This window comes from Macrotis lagotis, chromosome 1, assembly GCF_037893015.1.
Source record: "Macrotis lagotis isolate mMagLag1 chromosome 1, bilby.v1.9.chrom.fasta, whole genome shotgun sequence".
In the NCBI taxonomy this organism is placed as follows: Eukaryota; Metazoa; Chordata; class Mammalia; order Peramelemorphia; family Peramelidae; genus Macrotis; species Macrotis lagotis.
This window is the reverse complement of record NC_133658.1, coordinates 97,884,697-97,907,987: the sequence shown is the minus strand read 5'-3', so window position 1 is coordinate 97,907,987 and position 23,291 is coordinate 97,884,697. Positions and strand designations below refer to the sequence as shown.

General features: G+C 37.4%; 1 protein-coding gene and 1 long non-coding RNA gene across 3 annotated transcripts in view; one reads left to right on the top strand and one right to left on the bottom strand.

Annotated features, from left to right (window-relative positions):
* Nucleotides 1-14,362, top strand: part of LOC141501319 (uncharacterized) — an 81,725-nt gene extending 67,363 nt beyond the window's left edge. Inside the window, exon 3 of the long non-coding RNA XR_012472208.1 lies at nucleotides 14,163-14,362. This is a non-coding gene — a long non-coding RNA (uncharacterized LOC141501319). The remainder of the gene's footprint in view (nucleotides 1-14,162) is intronic.
* The window catches only part of PRKCE (protein kinase C epsilon), a 653,543-nt gene that overhangs the window by 22,899 nt on the left and 607,353 nt on the right, over nucleotides 1-23,291 (bottom strand). For both annotated transcript variants that reach the window (XM_074205195.1, XM_074205202.1), the window contains one exon: nucleotides 19,367-19,513. In XM_074205195.1, the coding sequence (XP_074061296.1) occupies nucleotides 19,367-19,513 (147 nt within the window). The remainder of the gene's footprint in view (nucleotides 1-19,366; nucleotides 19,514-23,291) is intronic.

Here is a 23,291-nt window from a genome sequence, read left to right as displayed (position 1 = left end):
TAATTGGTTTCCTTTTCCCAAGTATTTTATTTTATGCATTTAAAAACATTCTTTTGAAAAGGTGGCCATAGGCTTCAAAGGACTCATGACAGGAAAAAAAAAAGATTTAAAAACCACTTAGACCTTTACAGCTCTAAGTCCTGTGGTGTGGTCAGGTGCTAGCCCAACTCCCTCATTTTCCAGGAAGAAGTATGGTCAGGCTTGAGAGTCACAGGCTAGATACAGGCCTAGCTCTGCCCCTTGATAGCTAGGTTTGGGAGGCAGGTCATCTCACCTAGCTGTTAAGGTATAAAACACTCTTCAAATATGAAATATAGAAACTAAAGCCCAGAGATAGAGAAAGAGCTAAGAATAAAATTCACATCACTGCTCCCAAGTCCAGTCTTCCTTCTGCTAAACCAGGCCATCTCTCTTTTTTTATTTCTACTCCTTGACCCATTTCAACCAAATAAAGCCTGCAAATTTCTGAAAAGTAGCAAGAGATTTGTCAGCTTTTGAGGGTAGAAGAAAGTTTATGTCTAGTAACTTTCTGCCAAGGTGGACTTTCCAAGGTGACTTAGTGGGAAGTAATGATAGAAAGAGAAAGAGAGAAGATAGGAAGAAGTGAGGAGAGACAGAGAAAGAGAGGAAAAAAAGGAAGAGAAAAAAGAAAGGGAAGGAAGGAATAGAGAGAGAGAGAGGAAGGAAGGAAGGAAGGAAGGAAAGTAGAGAGGGAGAGAAAGAGGGAAGTATGAAAGAATGGAGGAAGGGAGGGGAAAAAGGGACAGCAATAAAACCTAAAAATATACACAGAAGAAACCAAAAAAGGAATTCAAATGGGACACAAATAAACAGGAAAATGTTATTACAATCATGGTACTTTCCAGATGTGTGTGTATATATATATATATATATATATATATATATATATATATATATATAATGTATATATATATATGTATACTTAAAAAACAAATTAGATATTTATAGTTCATGAATGGTTCATATATTCATGGTTTCATGTACAATTATCCTTTTTTGTATTTTCATACTAGGATATATATATATATATATATATATATTTGTCAGTGGTAAATTTATTTTTAAAAAAGAAAATTTAGAAACAACAATAAAATAGACTTATTGAGAGAAGGGGTACAATCTCTTTCTACCTTTACCTAACCATTCCCCAGAATTTGATTGAGAGATTAGAAATGGAATGTTAGGGGAATGGTTAAATTTTGGAGCATTATGTTATCAAAGGCTTGTTCAAATCATGTGTAGTTAACATCATTTCTGATACCTGAGCCTATTCTGAGAATATTTTTTTTTAACTTTGCCACCTAGGGAACAAAAAAGCCTGACAAACTTGCTTTCCCAAATATGATGAAAGGACTCACACTCTACCTCTCTAAGGAACAGGGTGGGGAAGAGTGTAATCTATACCTCAGAAGGAGGGGAGTGACAGTTAATGAACCAAGAGGTCCAGGGTGAAGTGACACAGAGAGGATTAATGTTGCAAGTCTGAGTCAGAACACCATTTAGATTTGTTGTCATCTTCCTTGGTTCTGAATGCTATGTTGGAACAAGAATTCCCTCTACCCCTGACGAAACAGAGTGGAAAGTTGATGATATTTATGGTTCATGAATGGTTCATATATTCATGGTTTCATGAAAATATTTTCTTTTATCCTGTTTATATCATTCCCTTGAAATCCTCTGTTATTCTCTGGCTATTCTATGCATGGATAAAACAATAATAAATTTGAGATGTTTATGGGAACAAATAATCATTATTGTGGTTACCTTCTTTAAAAATGCTAGTTTGGTTATGAAAAAATAATAGAAATTGGGACCGATGCAATCACAGATAATAGCTTTCAGGTGGCCCAAGTTAGAACACACTTTCCACTTTTTGGTAAAGAGCTAGGAGACTACAAGTGTGGACATTGCTCTTTGTTCAACTATTGCTTTTAAAAATTGTTATGGGGCAAGATTCTATAAGGTGGTTATTGGGAAGTGATTGTGAAAAATATATTAATGAAATAAAATAGTCTCATTTTGCACTGCTGATTCAAATCTAGACTGAAAAATACTGTAGAAAGAACAGTCATACTTGGGAATTTTATAACATGTTTAAAGCATTTTTATATCTTGTATTTTATGTTATCATATAACAAGATTATATATAAAATATAGCAATACCAACAACAGACCAGTCACTAAGCACCTGTTATTTTTAGTTTTGTGTCAGGCACCATGGGAAATATAGATTATGTATACTGTCCTTAAAATCTTTATAGTTTTATTGTTGTTAGCTTACAACATCCAAATACTATCTCAAGAAAGGAAATGGGACAGGTAGAATTATTTTTATTTCACAGATGAAGTAACCAAGACAAACATTTAAGTGAAGTAACTGAAACAAACATTTAAGTGTGATGTCATTTTGTCCTTGGATGTCTCCTTTAAAATCTTGGAGTTTGAGGAGGTCACTTACTCTAACCTCTAATGCCATGTTGGAATCTGTATTTCATATTTCTGATAATAGTCACCAAGTTTTGAATGTTCTTCACTCTAAAATAACTGCATATCAGTACATCCAAAGTATTATCTGTTTATACCTTCCCAGCAGAATATAAACTTCTTCAAGGCTTAGCTGATTTCAATTTGCTCTTTGCTTCTAAGAGGTGGTTACTAAATTTGTGTAATCCAATTAAAATCATCTTCCTCAGCTCACATAGCAAATAGTTGGTATCATTGAAGCTCAAATCCAGATCACTTCCCTCCCAGTCTCATCCCAGAATACATATCCTTCTACATTCGTGTGACTTTGAGTCTTTTGCCAGTAATACTGATCTCCTCTATTTTTCTTGAAGAAGACACCCCCACTCCTGACTTTAAATATTTTCATTGGCTAGTTCCTATGTATAGAATGCTTCCCCTTTTCATCTCTGCACTTTGGTTTTCCTTCAAGTTCCAGCAAAAATCCCACCTTCTCTAGGAAGCCTATACAGTCCATCATAATTCCAATTGCTTCCTTCTTATTGCTTATTCCTAATTTCTCTTTGTTTACTTGTTTGTACCTAGCCATTTGTATGTTGTCCCTCCCATTATATTATAAGCTTCTTGGGAGCATGTATTGTCTTTTGCAATGTGTGTGTCACATTAATAAATGTTTATTAACAATGACTGATCCTATGCAGCCTAGTTTCAGAACCAGTGCTCCAAGATTACAATGTTTCCTTACAAATTCTACTGTTTTCAAACAGGAATAGAGAGAACTGGCTAAATTCCAAAATTGGGATTGTTATCTAATCTAGGTCAACTAAAGGAGAAAAATGATAAGGAAGTTTGGAAATTGAACAACTGTTTAAAAAAAAGATGATTTCTAAGAAGAGATTTGGTTTTCTGGATTTTGCTTACAATATAAAAATGACAGGGTCATTCACTGATCATGAATTTTTTGTTGTTCAGTCATGTCTGACTCTCCATGACCTCATTATAGATTTTTTTGATAGAGATACTACAGTGGTTTGCCATTTCCTTCTCAAGCTCATTTTACAGACAATGATCTGAGGCAATCAGGGTTAAATGACTTGCTCAGGGTCACAGCTAGTGTCTGAGGCCAGACTTGAACTCACAGGCACTCTATCCATTATGTTACCACTAGTATACCTATTAAGAACTGCTAAAATTTGGTTTGCTTGGATTCTTATATATCTAATCAAAAGGACTTTAAACTGAAAATAAAGGAGCATAGAGAAAAATGTGTGTATATACAAATATGTATATATGTGTAAATATATGTATTATGTATATATGTATATAAATATATATGTGTATGTATACATACATACACACATCAATCTAGATAGGAAAGGGAATAAACATTTATATGGTACCTAATATAGTTTAGTCACTATGCAAAGTACTTTACAAATATTATCTGATTTCATCTTCTCAACAAGCTACTATTGTTCTCACTTTCTGAAACTGTGGCTAAATGCTCAGGATCACATAGCTAGTATCTCAGGTAAAATCTGAACTCAGGTCTTCTGGACTCCAGACCCAATGTTTAATTACTGTATCACCTAACTTAAAAAGTGTCTACAAGTATGAAGAAGGATAGAAGTTCATAGGAGACATGTTTTAGGAAATGAAACCACAACAAAATCCATGACCTCAGATGTCTATATATAAAAACTTAGGAAATAAGCAAGATGGATTAGAGAGCTTAAGACAAGAAAGTAAAGTTGACTTTATTTGCATCACTGAGAATGGTTAGGATAAAAGCAATGCCTAGAACATGGCTCTCAATAAGCATATTTGATTCAAAAGAATCAAGTTAGGAAAAAATGAGATGTCAGTGAGCAAAATAGATTAAGTAAATTAAGGCAAAATGCTCAGGTGAGGAAATGCAGGGATGGGGCTGGGAAGAGGAGAGAAATACATGACAGAGATTATCTGGCTGAAGATCACTGGAGAACAGAAGTAAAAGTGATATTGTAAGAGAATATACTACAGAAGACTGGGACAGAAAGTGAAAATAGCCAAGCAGGTCAGCAAATGGACCACATTGGGTATGATATAATGGTGATGGCAGATTGTCCAAATCTGGGTATTTGATGGGGGTCTCTTTCTACTAAAAACAAAACAGTCAAGGATTTTTGACTTGCCTTATTGATAATCTCATCTTTTGAAAGTGGGGTTCTTCTCTTGGAATCTGCAAATTTTTAAAAATATATTTGGATCACTGTTCCAATACAATTGGTTTCTTTTGTTATTTGTATGTTTAACTTTATACATTTAAAATGTTACTATGAGAAGATTCATAGATTTCATCACACTTCCAAGGGGTTGCATGACCCCCAAAAGGTGAAGAAATCCTGTTTTAAAAGATTAAGGTTAAGAAATCACTTAAGAGAAATTTCATTCTTGATCTGATTTTTGCCCATAAGGAGAAAATGTTTGATGGGGGAAATGAAAGAAACTTTAGGGGAAAAGTAATGTATAGCATCATAGATTTGTGAAAAAAGGGAGGAAAAAAAAGTAAAGTATAATCTGGACATGTACCCTGATTTATGAGATCAAATATCAGATGGTTCAAAGAAAAGACTGGTGAAATTCCATGGCCTAGAATTCTACTGGTGACATTAACCCCTCCCCCCAAGAAGAATGGAAAGCCCTCAATAATGAGAAAAAATTTTCAAATAGGAGGAAAAAAGGGGACTTGTCTAAAAAGACATGTATACATTCATGTACAAACATGTTAATGTATATGTACATGTAATTATGTGTGCATAGAAACAAAAATACATAATAATACATGTATATATAATTGATCATCATTCAAGAATTCTATATTTGTGAATTGGCCTTCGCTCTAAAACTTACTTGTAACTTCCAAATCAATACTCATGATCCTTTCATGATCATTTATAGAAATCTGCAAAGTAGCAAAAAATCTTGAGTCTCCCACATTCTGCCTTCTTATTTCTGCTGTCTATACTTTAACAAGAGTCATGGTCTATGGAGTGTTATGTTTTTCTCATTTTTGTGCTTTTTGTTGATGATTTTATGATTTAAAATGACCCCTAAGCATAGCACTAAAGTTTTGTCTTAGTGTTCTTAAATGTAAGAAGTCAATGATGTGCCTTATAGAAAAAATATGTGTTAAATAAATTTTATTCGTGCATAAGTCATAATGCTTTTGGTTCTGTGAATTGTGTCAGTGAATCAACAATATGAAATATCCACATAAAGGAAAAAGAAATTTGCTAGTCTGTATGTGAGGCTAAAGTAGATGTTGTAGCTTATAGGAATCTAAGTTTGTATTTCTCTTAGGAGTACTAGCTCATTCTTCACTAATTCAGGGTTTGCAGCATCTTTATGGAACATAGCTACTGTGAATGATGAGAATTGACTATTTTATATCAGAATGGGGAGATCACATTAGTAAGCCACTGTCAGAGATCTTTGAAGAGCATGAGTAATGGAAGAGACTCTACAGGATTCTTAGAAGGGCAAATGTCTTGATTTGCAAAAAAAGAGCAGAGAATGAAATCTGAGTCAAAAATTTTCATTATGAGGCAAAATTCTAGAAGGTATAATTGAATATTCCCTTGATGAACACTTAAAAAGGAAGTGGTGACCATGAAAAGCCCATAAGTCTTCATTAAGAACAGGTCATGCCAGACTAGCTATATTTCTCTCTCTCTCTCTCTCTCTCTCTCTCTCTCTCTCTCTCTCTCTCTCTCTCTTTTTAGTTTTTGCAAGGCAATGGGGTTAAGTGGCTTGCCCAAGGCCACACGGCTAGGTAATTATTAAGTGTCTGAGGCCGGATTTGAACTCAGGTACTCCTGACTCCAAGGCCAGTGCTCTATCCACTACGCCACCTAGCTGCCCCTATATTTCTCTTTATTGCAGGGGTTATCAGGCTGCTGGCTAAGAGAGATACTATAAATATAGTTTATCTAGACCAGCAAAATGCTTGATAAAATCTTATATACTATTCTGGAACAATATGAAGAGATGTAGGCTAAACAAAGGTTTGTTTAAAGGAATTCAAAACTAGTTGAATATTTGGGTCAAAAAGAGTAATCATTAATCTTTAATGTCAACATGGCAGGATATCTCCAGTTGAGTGCTCCAGAGAGCTATCCTTGGCCTTGTGTTGCTTAACATTTTTGTCAATGACCTGAGTAAAGGCTAGATGGCATGATTATATAATTTTTAGATAACATATAGTTGGACAGGATATACAACAGACTGAATTTATTTAGGATCCACATAGGGAAATATTGTCAACAGAAAGAGCTATTCAAATGTAGATTTGGCCATTTTGGGTAGTAGTGGATTTCCCTTCATAGGAGATCTTTCTGAACAGGTTGGATGAACCCTTGTCATGTTCTTGAAGAGAATAAATAGTCTTGTTCTGGTTTGGTTTGAAAAAGATAAACTCTAAGGTCCCTTCCAATTCTAAGGTTCTGTGATTCAACAGTAAGCTCCCATGGGTCTTCTCATCTTCTCATTCAATGAATGTAGTAGTTCTTATCTTCTCAATCTATTCCCATTCTATTCATATCCCATCAATGTCAATTTGGCTAGAATGAAGAACCTAAGAATCATTTGTTTGGATTTGACTAGAGTACACCTCAAGAAATCACAGTGGAGGGAGATACAGAGATTGGCAACCAAAATAATCTAGGACTTGGGATATGGGAAGTCTTCCTGAATAAAATGAGACTTTAAAAAAATCAAACTTCTAATATGAAAAGATGAAAACTGACATGGATCATATCTGAAGGTTATAAAATCATGAAGGACATGAAGATGGTCATGGGTCTAGTCCGCATATGCTAGAAGTTGAGGAGGAGCACTAAATATTAGAAAATGTAAATATAAGTCAACTGTTCTTGTTATATTGAGAGAGAGCATAGACTGGAAATGTGATGTCAGAAAGTTTAAATTCATGGATGGTGGTGTGTTACACAGAATGTCTGGGGCTTTGAAGTTGATGTTGAGAGGAATGACAATGGCCTTTCCTTAATGTCCCTTCTGTGGCTTTATCAGAGATGGGGAGGGAAGGGAGAGATGACAGGGAAGTTCTCTGACAATCCAATATTCTCATATTCATATCATCATCCCCACCCTTTGGGCAGACAAGCATATTCAGGTTATGTGAAACAATTAGAAGATTGGGCTTGGCATAATACTGGCTTAAGAGATGAAGAGTGCTAATTATTTAGGCTTTTCCAATATCCATTAGCACTCCAAGAGGGGAAGTTCTAATGAGTTCTCTTTTGGCATAATTCTTAGGAAAGGTTGGAAAAGAGTAGATATAAGGATCCTTTGAATTAACTGAATTTCCATCATTCTTCCATTCTGCAGGTTTTTGAAGGCAGCATCCCTTCATATTATCTCTCTTTTTTAAAGAGGTCCTTCTGAACTTGGGAAGGGGGAAGTCCTGTTTCTTTAATCAATCAAAATATAGCATATAGAAATTAGATCTTGTGCTATATTGTTCTATCAGTATTTTCTGTGCCTGCCTTGTGACTGAAATTCTCTGAAAGTAGGAGTCATGTTTTACATCTCTCTTAACTCCTATAGTTTTTAACACAATGGTGACAGTAAGCACTCAATAAATACTCAAAAAATTGAACTGAAATATATCTTTTATGTTACTGCTTCCATGTCTTTGCTCATGCTTCTCTTACATCATCTGAAACCCTTTTTCCTCTCAACTCTCTGCTCATCCTTTAAGGACCAGCTCAAATCCCGGCCTTTGCATTATGGATACTAATGATTTAATTTTAGGAAAATCAATTTCCCTCTTTCACCCTCCATTTTCCCATCTTTAAATGAAGGAATCAGATTGAAAGATAAAGAGATAATCTCTGAGATTACTTCCAGTTCTGCCTTTCCATGATACTATGAATTATTACCACTCTATCCCATCCATAAAGTTCTCCTTTCCCTGAATGGGTATGGCTTTTTGAGTCTTCAGTCCCTTAAACATCTGCTTCAATAGCCTATCACCTCCCCAAAGTCAGAGATTGTGACTTTTCTTTTTCTTGTCTCCTCTGCAACATCTAGCATGGGATTGGATAAACACAGAGGTATGTAGGTGTATGTGAATACATGATTATTTAACAAAGACACATCTTGGCCAAAGAATCACAGTCTGAATAGATGGTCCATAGCAGATAACTTGGACTTTTGGGCCTTGTACTCCCCAAAGCTTGGCAATCACTGGAATTTTGAGATTAACACAGGGTTACATTCCCTCCCACAGGATTGCCAAGGTAAAGAGAGAGTTAAAAGTAAGAATGATTCACTGATCACTGTCCATTGACCTTGCGATGCTCTGATGCCACTGTAATGGGAATTCTCAGGGGAAGAAACAAACGCAGATGGTCCTCTTGTACAAATTTAAAAGCAGAACCATAAAGGCTGTTTAGCTTATAAATATTTGGAATACTGCAGTTCTGGGAAACATCCTCAATACTTTTGTCCTTTCAGTGCTAGGGCAATCAAAACCTCAGATAGCTGCCCTCAGCAATAACACCTCAGAGAATAAAAATAAAGATGAATCAATGCATATGAAGTCTAAGGTAGAGGGGGCTACTGAAATGGGGGAGCCTGAGCTTGTTAGCCCATGACATGAAAGGTTCTTTTCATGATGGTGGCAATGTTTGGCACAAGCAAGCTTACTCAGTATTATGACATCAGGAATTTCCCAGCTCTCTACCCTTTCATTCAAGTTGGGGGATGCAACAGACTGTGCTGACCTTGTTGGGCTTGTTGGGGTTGGATCTGAACAATATGGCTCAATATCATATTTCTCCCTTGCTACTGGTATGCCATATATATATATATATATATACATATATATATGTATATATATATATGTTATGCATATCACTTTACCTTGTTTCTGATGCCTGAAGCCTGCCTTTCTGAATTCTGATCTCTTGTCTGTTCCTGACTCTTTGCTCTAGTCCACCATCTGGTCACTGAGGATCCCCTCAGTTCGGCTGTGAGCATCAGTTTTGGGGTGCATCTATTCTTGTGCCCTTTTTTGGGCTTACTGCACTTAACATTTTAATTTTTGACCCTTACTTCTCTCCCATTTCTTATTATACTTGCTCACCATAGTTCAGAGCTGACACTAATCTTATCCTCAGTGGCAAATGTCCCTAAATGGTTTTCTCAGTTTAAGTCATAGGGAAGATGGAACAAAGATGAGAGGGCATTCAGTTGTCCACTAGGGAATCCTAGTGAGGGATGGTATAAAGCTGCCCCTTTGACTGACTTCCCTGGCAGAGGTGATGATTCAGCCATCTACTAAAAACTAGCCATACTGTACCAGCTCTTTCCCCATAATCCATTGTTTTTGATTTTGGGAGGCTTTGTCTTCTTGTTAAGAGTGTCTAGACAACTATACAAATTAATCATGCTACCAACTCTCAGGGGTCAGTGATGAAGACCCTCCTAATCAGCAAAGTTCTAGGATCTTGAGAATTTAATCCTAACGAACACTCAGGATATCATCAAGGCCATTTTCCTGCCTCTTCAAGTATATAGGAGACTATCAAATTTCTTTGTCCTGTTATGCTCAATCTTTTCCTCAGTTTTCTAGCCTCTATAATAAGGAATGGTTTCTAATTATTTTTCTGACTTTTCAAATAAAATGAGAAAATTATAAATTTATATCATTTATTACTGTCACTATTAGTTTTATTCTCCATCTCATTGCCTAATACATTATGGGGGTGGGGTACTGTTGGATTTTACCTGTCTGTTCATGGAGATCTGTCCCTGGGTCTCCTTGATTGGTTACTTAAGTGAGTAAGGGACTAAGTTGAAGTTCTTAAAGTCATTTCCGAGGATTTTATCTCACCATAGATCACTTCATGCAAAAGCATGCAGCTGAGTTGTCTGCTCAATGGTTATTGCCATGCAGCGCGGATGGCTGGATGGAAATCAGTCATGATGTGGAAGGGACACCTCCAAGTTACCGAGCCTGAAGGTTGACCTACCTGGAAAGTTTTCCCATATTGGAAGCCTTACCTTAAAGAGGGGCATTCACACTGAAGCAAACTTGAAAAAAGAGAACATTCATACAAAGAAAAATTTACTTGGCCTGCATTTTCCCCAGTTCTCTTTTGCTATGACTAAGAAGAAATACAGGAGGATGTTTTCTCCCTCCCAGAACAACTTCCCCTGATCCTGGTGCCACAGTACTAGGAAATCACAGCTATACCAGAAATTTGGAGTCTAAAAGTTTTGGGGGGAATTGTTGTTATTTGGCATTTCTGAGATTTTTCAGTAGAGAAGAAAAACTAGACTGTAGGCAAAATATTCTGCCCTCCAGCTATATTCCTTCATCACTCGGAAAGCAATAGGACCTTCCCCTTAGGGAATTCAAAAGCCAAACTTGGTCTTGTTTCTTGGTTTATGAAAGATATCAACCCTCCCCATCCACTTCCTCCTCCCCCCCCCCCAAAAAAAAACTTATTTGGAATAACAACAATATATACCTTCCATTCACATCTTGACATAGAAATGGACACACATATGTTTATTATATGTCCAGTTTTCTGGACACAGTCAAGTAAGTTCTTCTGCTCACTACTACAGTAAGAGGATCTCTGATATGAAACAAACTTCTCTCTCAGGCCTGTCAAAACTAGTCCCCTGTTTCAGTTCAAACTACCCCTGACTATAGATCTGAGTGACATCACGAGTCATGAAATTTCTGGTGATGGGACATCACTTGTGTAAAACTCATTGTCTCCATGCATGACATGGGAATCTGAAACCACCTAGCTAGAGTTACAACCTTTTAAAAGGTGCATTGTCCACAAGGAAGGAGTGAAGCAGTGGAGACCAAACTAAAAGCAATATTCAGTTGTACCAAGAATTACTGTAGTGGGAAGAGGGGTGGAAAGAGAGGAGGTTGGTGATGATGCAGTTAGCAATCCCTCCTCAAATAACTCAGTAATGACTCATCTGTGTACACAATGCATCCCTAGAGTGGAATGTAAGCTAAGCTTCTTGAGGGGAGAGACTGTTTGTATCCCAAGCACCTAGTGACCTGCCTTACACAGAAGTTTCTTGAATTGTTGAATTGAACTGAATGGTGTAGGGTCAACCAGGGATAAAACAAACAGACTAAGTTTACTCTAATAGGGAAAGAAAAAATCTTAAGAAAATAGAAATTTAGAGGGACCACTTGGGAAGGAAATAGAGGGATGTAACCTCACCAAAGGAATGAACTCCACTTGAGTCAAAAGATCTGGACTCCCCAAGTTCCATTCCATAACTCCCTCAACTATTCAATTGGGTCTGTGAGCTCATGGATGGAAAGTTGCCTCCACTAATGCAGATTGTAGCTGATCCATGCCTGCCATCCTGGCCCAATCTTGTCCATGTCTTCCTTTAAGTTTGTTGCAAGGAATCCACTTAATATCCACTTTTCACTACCTATATCTACTCTAAGTTGTCTTACAGCTCTGATATTTATGGATAAAATAAGGAACCAACCTTTGGATAGGAATCAGAAAATATTGCCAGGAAAGTCTACTAGAGTAAGGACAGATCTTTTTAGGGAACAGATGGAAATCTCAGTCTAGATTCTAGAAGTTATCTACAACTGAATGGAAAAGGGATAATTAAATAATCTGGCTCCTTCCTAATACTCCTGACAGAGGAGTACTGGAATTTTCTTGCCCATATATGCAAGCACAACTTGGGACAGATCCCATATTTGCCATGCTATCTGCTGGGCAGGCCTTGTCTAAAGGTGTCCTCTTAAGGATTTTTTTTTTTTTGCGGGTAGGGGAGGAAAAGCTAGATTTGTGGGACAATAGAGCTTTACTACCTGCCATTTAATAGCTAAGTTATCTCTTCCCCATAGTGACTTTCCCCCATGATGGTTTAGATATTTCACAAGTTGGTTTAAGACATTTAAAGGAAATTTTTGAGGTGTTTTGCAGGAAACCACAGGTGACATGTGAAAGCCAGCAGTTGGCACAAAGCCAATAATCAAATACTTGACCCAAATTTTACAATAATTTACTGTAAACATCCCATAAAAGTAAAAATAAATTCAGGCTTCTTCTCTGGTATGAAAGGAGAGTCAAAATGTTTATGTGAATGGAGGAGGCACCACCATCCCCAACCTCCATGTTGTAGAAAAGATAACTATATATAATCCTACTTTCTTTCTAATCCAATTAATAATTTATAATCCTTGTCCCTTCAAACAATGAAACTAGAACCTGGGAAATTTCTACTCTGAATGACAGGATGACTGATGGATCACTAAAAAAATCCTGACTAGACAGAGGTGGATGAATTTCATGGATCAGGCAAAGCAAATTACCTGGTGATGGGGTGTAGGGGGAGGACAGAAGGAAGATAAGGAAGAAGATGAATGAATGTTGAATGACAATGGATGGCTGAAAAGTGTTTATTAAATGCTATTTGTCCAAAACTGTGGTAGGTGCTGGAGATATAAATACAGAAAGCATGTCAATTCCCTGAAGTGAACTCAGTGATATTCAATATAGCAGGAAGGGCATTGAATATGGATTTGGAAGATTTGGGTTCAAATGCTGGCTCTGCTTTTTACTAGTGTTCACTAGTATGTATTAAAGTAACTTTTGGGGATTCCTTCTACCTCTGAAGCACTATGATTTTGTAACCTTGGGCAAGTCACTTGACATCATACTTTCTTCATCTCTAAAACTGGATAACAGTGCTAGGTAATCTCTAAAGTCCTATCCAGTTCTGAGCCTTATGGTCCTATGACTTGTGGGGTTTGGCAGGTACTCTGTGTAATCTTCATGAGGGTGAGATCAGGGAGGAGGTGGGGGTTTTCCCTGATTCTAAAGACCCCTAAGCATATGCTAGAATTCTCTCCTAGGGTACCCAAATTCGGTTATATAAGGTTACTATACCAAGTGCTGGCTTTCATTTCATCACTTAGGTTAGTTAATCTGGTGTCAGTTTCTCAGAGGAGCTATCTTTTCTGTCTAAATTTCTGTCCTGGGACCCTCAAAGATATAAAACCATGGTCAACCTGGGGAAAATTTGAAGGTAGGCCTTTCCCCAACTGACACTCTCTCCTACTTAGCCAAGGTCTGCCTTATCTGGATTCAGGCTTTGAATCTCTCTTCTTTTCCTAGTCTCCAGTCTCCATTGAAACCTGTCTTTATAAAAAAATGCTAATAAATGACTTCAAGTGGAGGAGGTAATGGCTGATAAGGATAAGAAATTGGTCTACTGTGTCTCCCAAGAGTCTTTACATTTTAAAGAGGATAATGATTTTACTTAAGGGAAATGAGATCAAAGCATGTAGAAGTGAGAGGAGATATATATCATGGAGAAAAGAATCTGCATTATGGCAGGTAGGAGAGAGAGATATTTGGGATGCCTGGAACATTCCCTGGGCTTCTCAAATTCCACTTAGGCTACCTAATCTGGCCTCAGTTTCTCAGGGAAGCTATCTTTTCTGTCTAAAGTTCTGTCCTGGGACCCTCAAAGACTTGCAAGACAATGATCAACCTGGGGAAAACTTGGGACTTTGCCCTACTGCCACCGTCTCCTACTTAGCCAAGGCTTGCTCTATCTGGATTTAGGCACTGAATCTCTCTTCTTTTTCTGATCTCCAGGCTCCATTGAAATCTGTCTTTATGGGGAAAAATTGCTAATAAATGAATTCAAGAGGAGAAGGTAATGACTGATAAGAAATTGGTCTACTGTGTCTCCCAAGAATCTTTACATTCTAAAGGGGATAATGATTTTACTCAAGGACAATTAAATCAAAGCATGTGGAAGTGAAAGGAGATATACATCATGGAGAGAAGAATCTGCATTATGGCAGGTAGGTGAGGGAGATATTTGGGATGCCTAGAACATTCCCTGGACTTCTCAAATTCCACTATATAGGCAACTAGCTAAGAAATTTATGAGCTACCTGCAGGACATTTCTGGGTTTCTTCCTGGGATCAGAATATGCGGCCAGAGTAGTCAGTCATCCAGAGAACTGACACTTCTCTTTTGGTTAAAATTTCCCCAAAGGCTGTTTCTTAGTTTTATCATTTAAAAGACTTTAAAAAGTATGATAAAAATCAAATTTACACAGCCTCATAATTTCATTTTAGAGAGTGGAGGAGCAAGGGGAGGATAGGTTAGAAGAACATACACAGAAGAAACTTATTGTATTTCCTGAAAATCATTCTCCATACAACTCCTAAATAGATGTTTCTGTTAGCCAACCTTGCTAGGAAATGTAACATCCAGCATCTTGGTCCATCTCAACTATGAACAAATGAGACTATCAGAAAGAAGGCTTTGACTGCCTTTAAGTTTTTTAGAGACTAACTCTAAATAGAAGGATGGAGATGGGCAACCATGTAAGGGCTAAATAGGATACTCTTTCTCTTTAAATTCTTTCCCAAACTGGACATTACTGGGCTAAGCTTCCATACATAGAAACAGCCTGGAGAATTTAAACATTCTTGAACACTTTAAAAAGTCCTTTGAGACTCATAGCCTAGATCATTTTAAGGACCAAGGATTGCAGACACAGAGACAGTTGACATGGCTAGGCTAGACATATGTCCTAAGAGTTAATATATTTCATATTTTAATATTATGTTTAATATTTCTCAAGTCAACAAGCATTTATTAAACCCTAACTGTATGCCAAACTAAGTCATAGAAATCACTTAGGAAAGCAAAGGAAGGCAAAAACAGTCCTTGCTCACGTTTAGACATATTTTTGCCTCGTGCCTCTCTTTCTCTTTTTGGAAAATTACTTTCTGTATGCTCCAACTAGATCCTTATATCAGCCTAAATGAAATCAATACAACCAACAAGCTAGAAACTCTCTCAAAGTTCTCAGCTTCATGAAGATATGGAGGGAGAAACCAAGAGAAGTTGCAAGGAAGAGATTCTCTGGACTTTGTCTCCAAAGCATCCTCCACACAGTTGTCAAAAGGATATTTACAAACCATAGATCTGATCCCCAACTCAAGAAGATCTAGGAGTCCCCTTTTCCCTCCAGGATAAAATTCAAGCTTTTCTCTTTATAGCCAATCTATGTTTCCAGATTGATTTCATGTTATTTTCACTAGCCCCCCCCCCCCATGCACCTTCTGTGCCAACCAAATTGACTAACTTGCTTTACAGGACATTCCCTCTCCCATCTTGGTGACTCTGTAAAGATTGTCCCAAATAATTAGGATGTTCTCCCTTCTCATTTTCTCTTCTTGGATTTGATAACTGCCTTCAAGATTCCACTCAGGTGCAAGACCCTTTTCTGATCACCTTGGGTTTAGGGTTCCCTACCAATGCTCTGCCATTACTTTATATCTAGTTAACTGTATTATCTACTCTTAATAAAATGAATACTCTTGAGGGCAGAGAATCTTTTCATTTTTGACTTTGCATGGACTGCTGAATGAAGGAATGTGTGAATAAATGAATGGATGGACTGATGGATGAATGAATGAAAAAACATCTATTACATGATTGCTATTTGCTAGACATTGTGCTAAGTGCTGGGGATACAAGTACAAAAAAGTGAGAAAGTCCCTGTATTCAAGAGGGTTATGTTCTAATAGGAGGGAGCAGTATGTGAGGGGATAATGGCCAAAAAAGGAAGTTTTGGTTTGAGGAATCATTGGGATTATTAGTCCATAGGGCTTTCAACTGTCATGCTCTTTTCAGAAGCAATGGATATTTGTATTTCCAGCACCTGGCACATGTTTAATAAATATTTGTTAAATTAAATTGAATCAAGATTTAATATCTGAGCAAGATAACTCTGAAAGCTACTTGCATTTCTTTGTTAGTGTCTTCTGTTTGCCATCTTTCCAGCTGGAACTCCTGTCTCCCTTGGATGCCAGCTGGAGTTACAGCCAAGGAAGGGACTGGTAACTCTGCTTCTTATGATTTCTTTGCCTGGGGCAATGTTGGCTCCATCTAGCAAAGAAGCCATTACCTAGGGTATGGACATGGGTTGCCAGGTTGGGGTTTCTCTGGTTACATCTTTTTCATTCCAGACCATGGCTGGGATATCATTTCTCTGGAAATGATAGCCTATTTCTACCCTAAAGTCAATCTCCTCATCTCAAAGAATGGAGTTCCTTTCCTCCCTCATAGCATCCTGCTCTTGGGGGCTACAAGAACAGTTTCAAGTTTTCTGAAAGATTCTTTTTTTTTTTTGGTTTTTGCAAGGCAATGGGCTTAAGTGACTTGCCCACAGTCACACAGCTAGGTAATTATTAAGTGTCTGAGGCCAAATTTGAACTCAGGTTCTCCTGACTGTATGGCCAATGCTCTTTCCACTGTGCCACTAAGCTTCCCTGAAAGATTCTAATTGTATAACTATATCCTTGGCAAAGATTTCCTGGAAGATGTAGGACTAGTCCTATGTATCTCTCTTACCTCTTCCCCCCCCTTCTTTCATGATCCCTCCAATACCTTTATCACATCTCTTGTTATGAAAAACACAACCTCAAGATTCTTTATTCACTCTGAGGTGTGAATAACCAATAACAGTTTAAAGCATGATCTCCTAGAAAGATTTTTCAGGGATCAACACCTTTAAGGGATGAAGCTCTAATCTCAGGGCTGGGGGGATGAAGGACTTTCCTAGTACTCTTGAATCACACAGCTTGTCTATGACTCTAATCTGAAATGATCCTTGGAAAGACCTTTGGTGACACATATCTCTGGCAAACAATCTCATATTTCTTGCAGATCCAATGAAATATCCTCATTCAGCATTTCAGAAACTTTTATTTTCCCTTTTGACAAAGTAAAAGTTTCCTGATTTCTTCTTCTTTGGGGAGTGTCACATAGTAAACTGCCTCTTCTATATGACTTTCCCTACATTGTATTCTAACCCCCTAGTCTTCTTTCTCCCCAGTCAGACTCTGCTCTAGGACCTTCAATAGCCTTTGTTTCTCTTCCTGGGACTACAATTCACAACCTTGCTGAATTAGCAGCAGCTGTTCCCCATGGCCCCTACCCTACTTGGGCCAGGACTAAGGCCCAATTCATGGACTATTTTGAATTTTTTTTCTCTTCATACTTCCTTTCTGAACATCCCATTTCAAGCTCCAGTGGACTCATAACCATCCAACTGACCCTGGAATATTGCTCAATTCTCCTTCTGTTTACTTTCTATGGATGTTCATCTTGGCTCTTCTGCATAGTGTTTCCCTTTCCATTGACTTTGTTAGCTATTATTTTATCTAAATTAAAAATCTGCTTCCACTAGTTCAATCTGCCTCTAGCATTTCTCTTTTCTTTTGGCCCATGATTGGCAAGTTTTCTTGGGAAGGTCTTCCTCAAAACCTGTTCCAAATATATCAGGTGCCACAGACCCAGATGATAGAGTCTGACTTGAGCTTTCCCAATGGGAAACTCATGGTCTTCATCTAAACTTTCCCATATTGATATGGGATATGATTATTCAGGGGCTAGAAAGAATCTCATGGTGATGGTTTTGAATCCAACAAAGGGCAACCTAAATCCAAATTTTATTTTTAATTAAGCCAGACCTGGCAAAGGTAACTCTCATTGGATTAGCTCCCTCCACTAATATAGAGCAATGCTTTCTCTGCAAGAGAAATTCTTAGAGAGCTGTCTGGAACATTGAGAGGCTATCACTTGCCAAAGGTTACTCAGCAAGTAGTTATCAAAGGTAGATTTGAACCCAGGTTCTTCTGATTTCAAGTCAAGTACCTTAGCCACTACATTTTACTATCTCTTATCGGTTATTGTTGAGGAACTGAGTATCCTGAGCACCCCAATCTTTTGATTAGGTAAGCATTTCCACAGATGGAGTACCAAAAAAGTATTTTATACATTATAAAGCAGTATGTAAATGTGGTATTATTATAATCTGCCAAGATTTGGAATACCAGTATAATGTTTCATGCTAAAACTACACTAAATAGAACCCCATATTTTCCGGGTCTTGCCATTCCTCAGGAGCATAGAGATGGAGTATATGTTAGCTGAGCATTATAGCTGGCAGAATGTCAGCTTACAGGCCTAAAACATTTGGTGCCTAGAGCCATATCTTGAGCAGGACCATAGGCATCAAGATCCCAATGCACACAGATTCTTATCTTAACCCAGTCAGTCACCCTTTACACTGTACTAACTCAATCATGAGTTCCTAGGCTGAAACTAATGCTATGTTTGGCTTAAAAATCAATAAAACCATAATCTCCCCCCTTACCCCCCACCTTTTATTTTGAGAGAGGCCAAAAAAGATTTGTTTCATTTCAAGTCTGGATAAGATAATGCCAACTTGCAGGAGTCTCTCCTCCCAATCCCAATCCTGTTTCCCCTGCATCCAACTGCAAGGCACTGATAGAACTTAGTCTTCAGATACTTTTTCCATTATGTTTTCCTTCTCTATTTTATGGATTTCCAAAGTCTGACAACCCAACAACCCATTCTAGTTTCCAGAATACTTTGGTCAGAGGCTTATGCAAGGGATTTTTTAATTCCTGGGGAAAATACTTGAGTATAAGAGATGAAGAGAGAATTCAATGGGGGAAAAAAGGAATCTTTGAAATAAGCAAAGGAAGCTTCCAGTCTTCTGGGGGCAGCTGAACTTCATATTTATTTACCTTCTCTATCAGTCCCAGGTGTGCAGGGAGGGACTGCTTCTGTATTTAAATTTCTACTGCAATAAGGGACCATGTTTTTCTCTGATGAGCTCCTTGCCTATACAGCTGCCCTGCCCAGGCTGTACTCATACCACCCAGCAGGATGTGGGAGGTTTTTGCCAGCAGTTCTGCCTGCTTGGGGAGGTGTCTAGCTTTGAGTTGTCCAAAGCAGTACTTACAATTCGAGGTTTGAAAGGGGGTTTGATTTTCTTTTGCTCCAGCAGTACCCAATCAATCTCCTTGAAGAACGGATGCTGTCGAATGGCTTCCTCACCACTTTGCGTTGCCACACAGCCCAATCGCTTATTGGGGTTTTTTGTCATGAACTGGAAGAGGAAGAGATGATGAAATGAGATTAATGAAAAAAATCCATCAGGGTCCAACTTTATGGAGGAAACTGGGCAATGGCAGAATTGTCTTTTGCTGCCCTCTCACCTCTCTGCCCTTTTTTCTGTTCTGTCACCTTTAAATACACTCCACTTTTCTGAATAAGATATGTCATGGTGGAAAGAACATTTGATTTGGAGTCTTGTATTTAATTGTAGATTTAAATAACTCTTACTAGTCCAGTTATCACAGGCAAGTCACTTAACCTCTGTCAATCTCCATGTCTTTATCTGCGTAGTAAAGATGTTACTATACTTATATCTCAAGATCAAATGAAAAACCAAACAAAAAAGTTTGTTAAAGCACTTTGCAAACCTCAGAATCTCATCTAAAGGTCAGTTTATCCAAGTCTTGGCACAAGATTCCACAAGTCTTCCTCAGATGCCTCCCTGCGACTTGAAGATTTGAAGAACAAACTAGTACAGTGAAAGATCTGACAGCTTCTGCCATGCTGGAAAGGCTTTAAATATATCCCCAGTAACAGGCTGAATCTGTTTTCCAAGGCCTAACCTAGCTAACTACAGAGACACTTCTCTTTCTCAGGTTGGAACACATTAAACAAAGAACTCATATGATCCTCAGTCCTGTGCAGCCCCCAGTGACAGAGGAAGGAGACTGGGCAGAAGATGCTGAAAAGCAATTTAAGGCTACTAATAAGTTTTCATTTCACTACTGGAATGACCAATGAATGAATCTCTATTACTCTTGATAGTCTTACTATAAACAAAACTAAAACAAGGAGTTTGCAACTGTTAGATAGTAAACTCCTTGAGGGGAGGGACTCTCTTTTACTCTGTATTTGTTTCCCTAGTGCTTAGCCTAGTGCCTGAAAAATATTAGGCACTTAAATCTTCATTGACTAACTAAATGGAAGGATGGCTAACAGGTAACTTCTTGGATAATGCAAAGAAAGGGATTGTTAGAATGGGTTTTTATTGTATGTATAAATAAAATAAAAGTATATTTCATGAAATATTTGATCATTACAAGTATTACAGTATTAATAAGTATTTACAAATGACTTCTAAAAATAATTGTAGCTTATTCATCAACATTGTCTTAAGGATGAAGATTACTAGCACATAGTAGGTATTTCAAAAATGTTTATAGACTGTCAAAGGAAGAATGGCTCTCAGTTAACTCTTTGGGGATATGAAGAAAGTGACTAGCAGAGTAAAGTTTTATGATATGCATAAATGCAATAATACACACATTTCATAGAATATTGGCCATCCTGTCTTACAGTATTATAATGGAATATAATGGTAAATATTTGCAAATAACTATCACAAAAATAATTGTAGCTTATGCATCAACATCGGTTGTTGAGGATAAAGGGGAAGAGAAATTCTTTGGAGAATTTGATGAAACTCTTCAAATCTAATCAACATACATTGTGATAATTGGTAACATAAATGCATAGGAGGGAAAAGGCAAGAATAGGGAGAAGTAAATAGAAAATGATGGTTCAGAAGGAATAGGAGTAGTCAAAGACTTAAGAGATTGCATAGAATCCTCTATCTAATGAATGCTTTCTTTGAAAACAGAATCAGTAGGTCCTGGACATAGAAAGCACCAAATAAAATAAAATAAAATAAAAAAGGAATGAAATGGATTATGTTTTAGTGGACAGAAGAAGGCTTACTGTTGTTATGAAAGTTACCCTTAATTGGGGCGGCTAGGTGGCGTAGTGGATAAAGCACCGGCCTTGGAGTCAGGAGTACCTTGGTTCAAATCCGGTCTCAGACACTTAATAATTACCTAGCTGTGTGGCCTTGGGCAAGCCACTTAACCCTGTTTGCCTTGCAAAAAAAAATAAAGAAAGTTACCCTTAATTTGATAATTGTACAGCTGGATTATCAACTCCTTGGAGCTAAGAACAGAATCAGTAAAGAACAAAATGAAAGAGTCATGGCAAAAAGATTTGGTATAAAATAAAATCAACTTAGTTCTGAACTTTTTGAAATAAATATTAAAGGTGGAACAAAAATGGGAAATGTACCAGAAATGAAAATGATTACCTGACCATATTTTAATCAGTTGTATAACTAACGTAAATTAACTACCACCGAAAGGAGACTAAAAGAGCCCAGAAAGCACCTTAATCAGCAAACATCTGTCTTACTTGCCAAACATAAAGAGATGACTGCCAAAACCAACATGAGGTTAGACTATAAACTCGTTCGTAAAATCTTATGCGGCAGGATGATGGATGGATATGAGCCATACTGTCTCTTAGAGCTGAAAGAAACAGTGGAAGGTTAAACCAGTTTGTAGAAATTATGGTAAGTGATCCAACTAAGCAAAGTCACCCCTAGAGCATTCTAGGCTGAAAGGAATCATTTCTTTAATGAAGAACAATGGAATTGATTCACTTAGACTCTAATAGCAAGTTTCCAGTGTGCTGATAGAGGAAGCATTAAAGAGAAGACACAATGACATGTAAGGCAGATTACAAGAAATATATAAGGTGTTCTATTTGCTTTACTGTTGGTTTTGAGTTTTTAAAATGGGGAAGGTTAGATGGCATGTTGAATAAAGTGCCAGATCTGGAGCCATGGCACTTCTTTTCCTGGTCAACCCTAGTGACTCCCTATTGCCTTTAGGATAAAGTACAAATTTCTCTGCTTAAGGAATTCACAGGGGCGGCTAGGTGGCGTAGTGGATAAAGCACCAGCCCTGGAGTCAGGAGTACCTGGGTTCAAATTCGGTCTCAGACACTTAATAATTACCTAGCTGTGTGGCCTTGGGCAAGCCACTTAACCCCATTTGCCTTGAAAAAAAAAGGAAGTCACAACATGGCCCCAAGCTATTTTTCCAGCTTCCTTAGATACCACTCTCTCTTCTTATACAATTCAACCAAACTAGTCTTCTCTGCTCCTTCCATATAGTATTCTATCTCCTTTGCACCAGCTGTTGCCACACCTGGAATGCCCTCCTTCCTCAACTCCGCTTCTTAGCCTCTATTCCTTTCAAGATGATACCCAAGTACCATCATCTTCATCAACAATTTTTAACTTTTTTTGTGTCGTGGAACCCCTTTTGGCAGCCAAGCGAAACCTGTAGACTATTTTTCATAAGAATAGTTTCAGTTAGATGTTAGTGAAAATAAAGATGTATTTTTCCCATCCAAATTCATAGACCCCTTGAATCTATTTATAGACTTGCCTCCCCCAAAAGATTAGGCTAAGAATCTCTTGGAAGCCTTTCCTTATCCCTTTAACTTCTAGGGAACTTTCCTTCTGAACTAACTTGCTGCATTTCTTTTTTATCTTTATTCTGTATAAACTAATAGATATAACATGACATAATATATATATATATATAATATGACATAACCTGACTAATGTAACATAAAAACAAATTGTTATATAACATACATAATATATAACATAGCATTATAATATAATATATTAAATGTGATATAAATTTCATTGTATGCACAGCACCTATCACAGTATTTGAAAGCATATAGTAGGTACTTAAAAATAATTTTTGATTGTGTGAAATGAAGGCTACACTATAGTATGAGACAGTGGAAATGGCAGTACTTGTTAGGGGGCTATGGTGTAATTGGCACATGGTAATGCCAGCCTGCTTCATGGTGGTGGCATTGGGAACAGAAAGAAGCAGGCAGTGCAGAAAGAGCTGCAAAAATGGAATCAACAGAATTTAGAAAACAGATATGAAAGTGGACTAGGAAAAGTTAAAGATAAC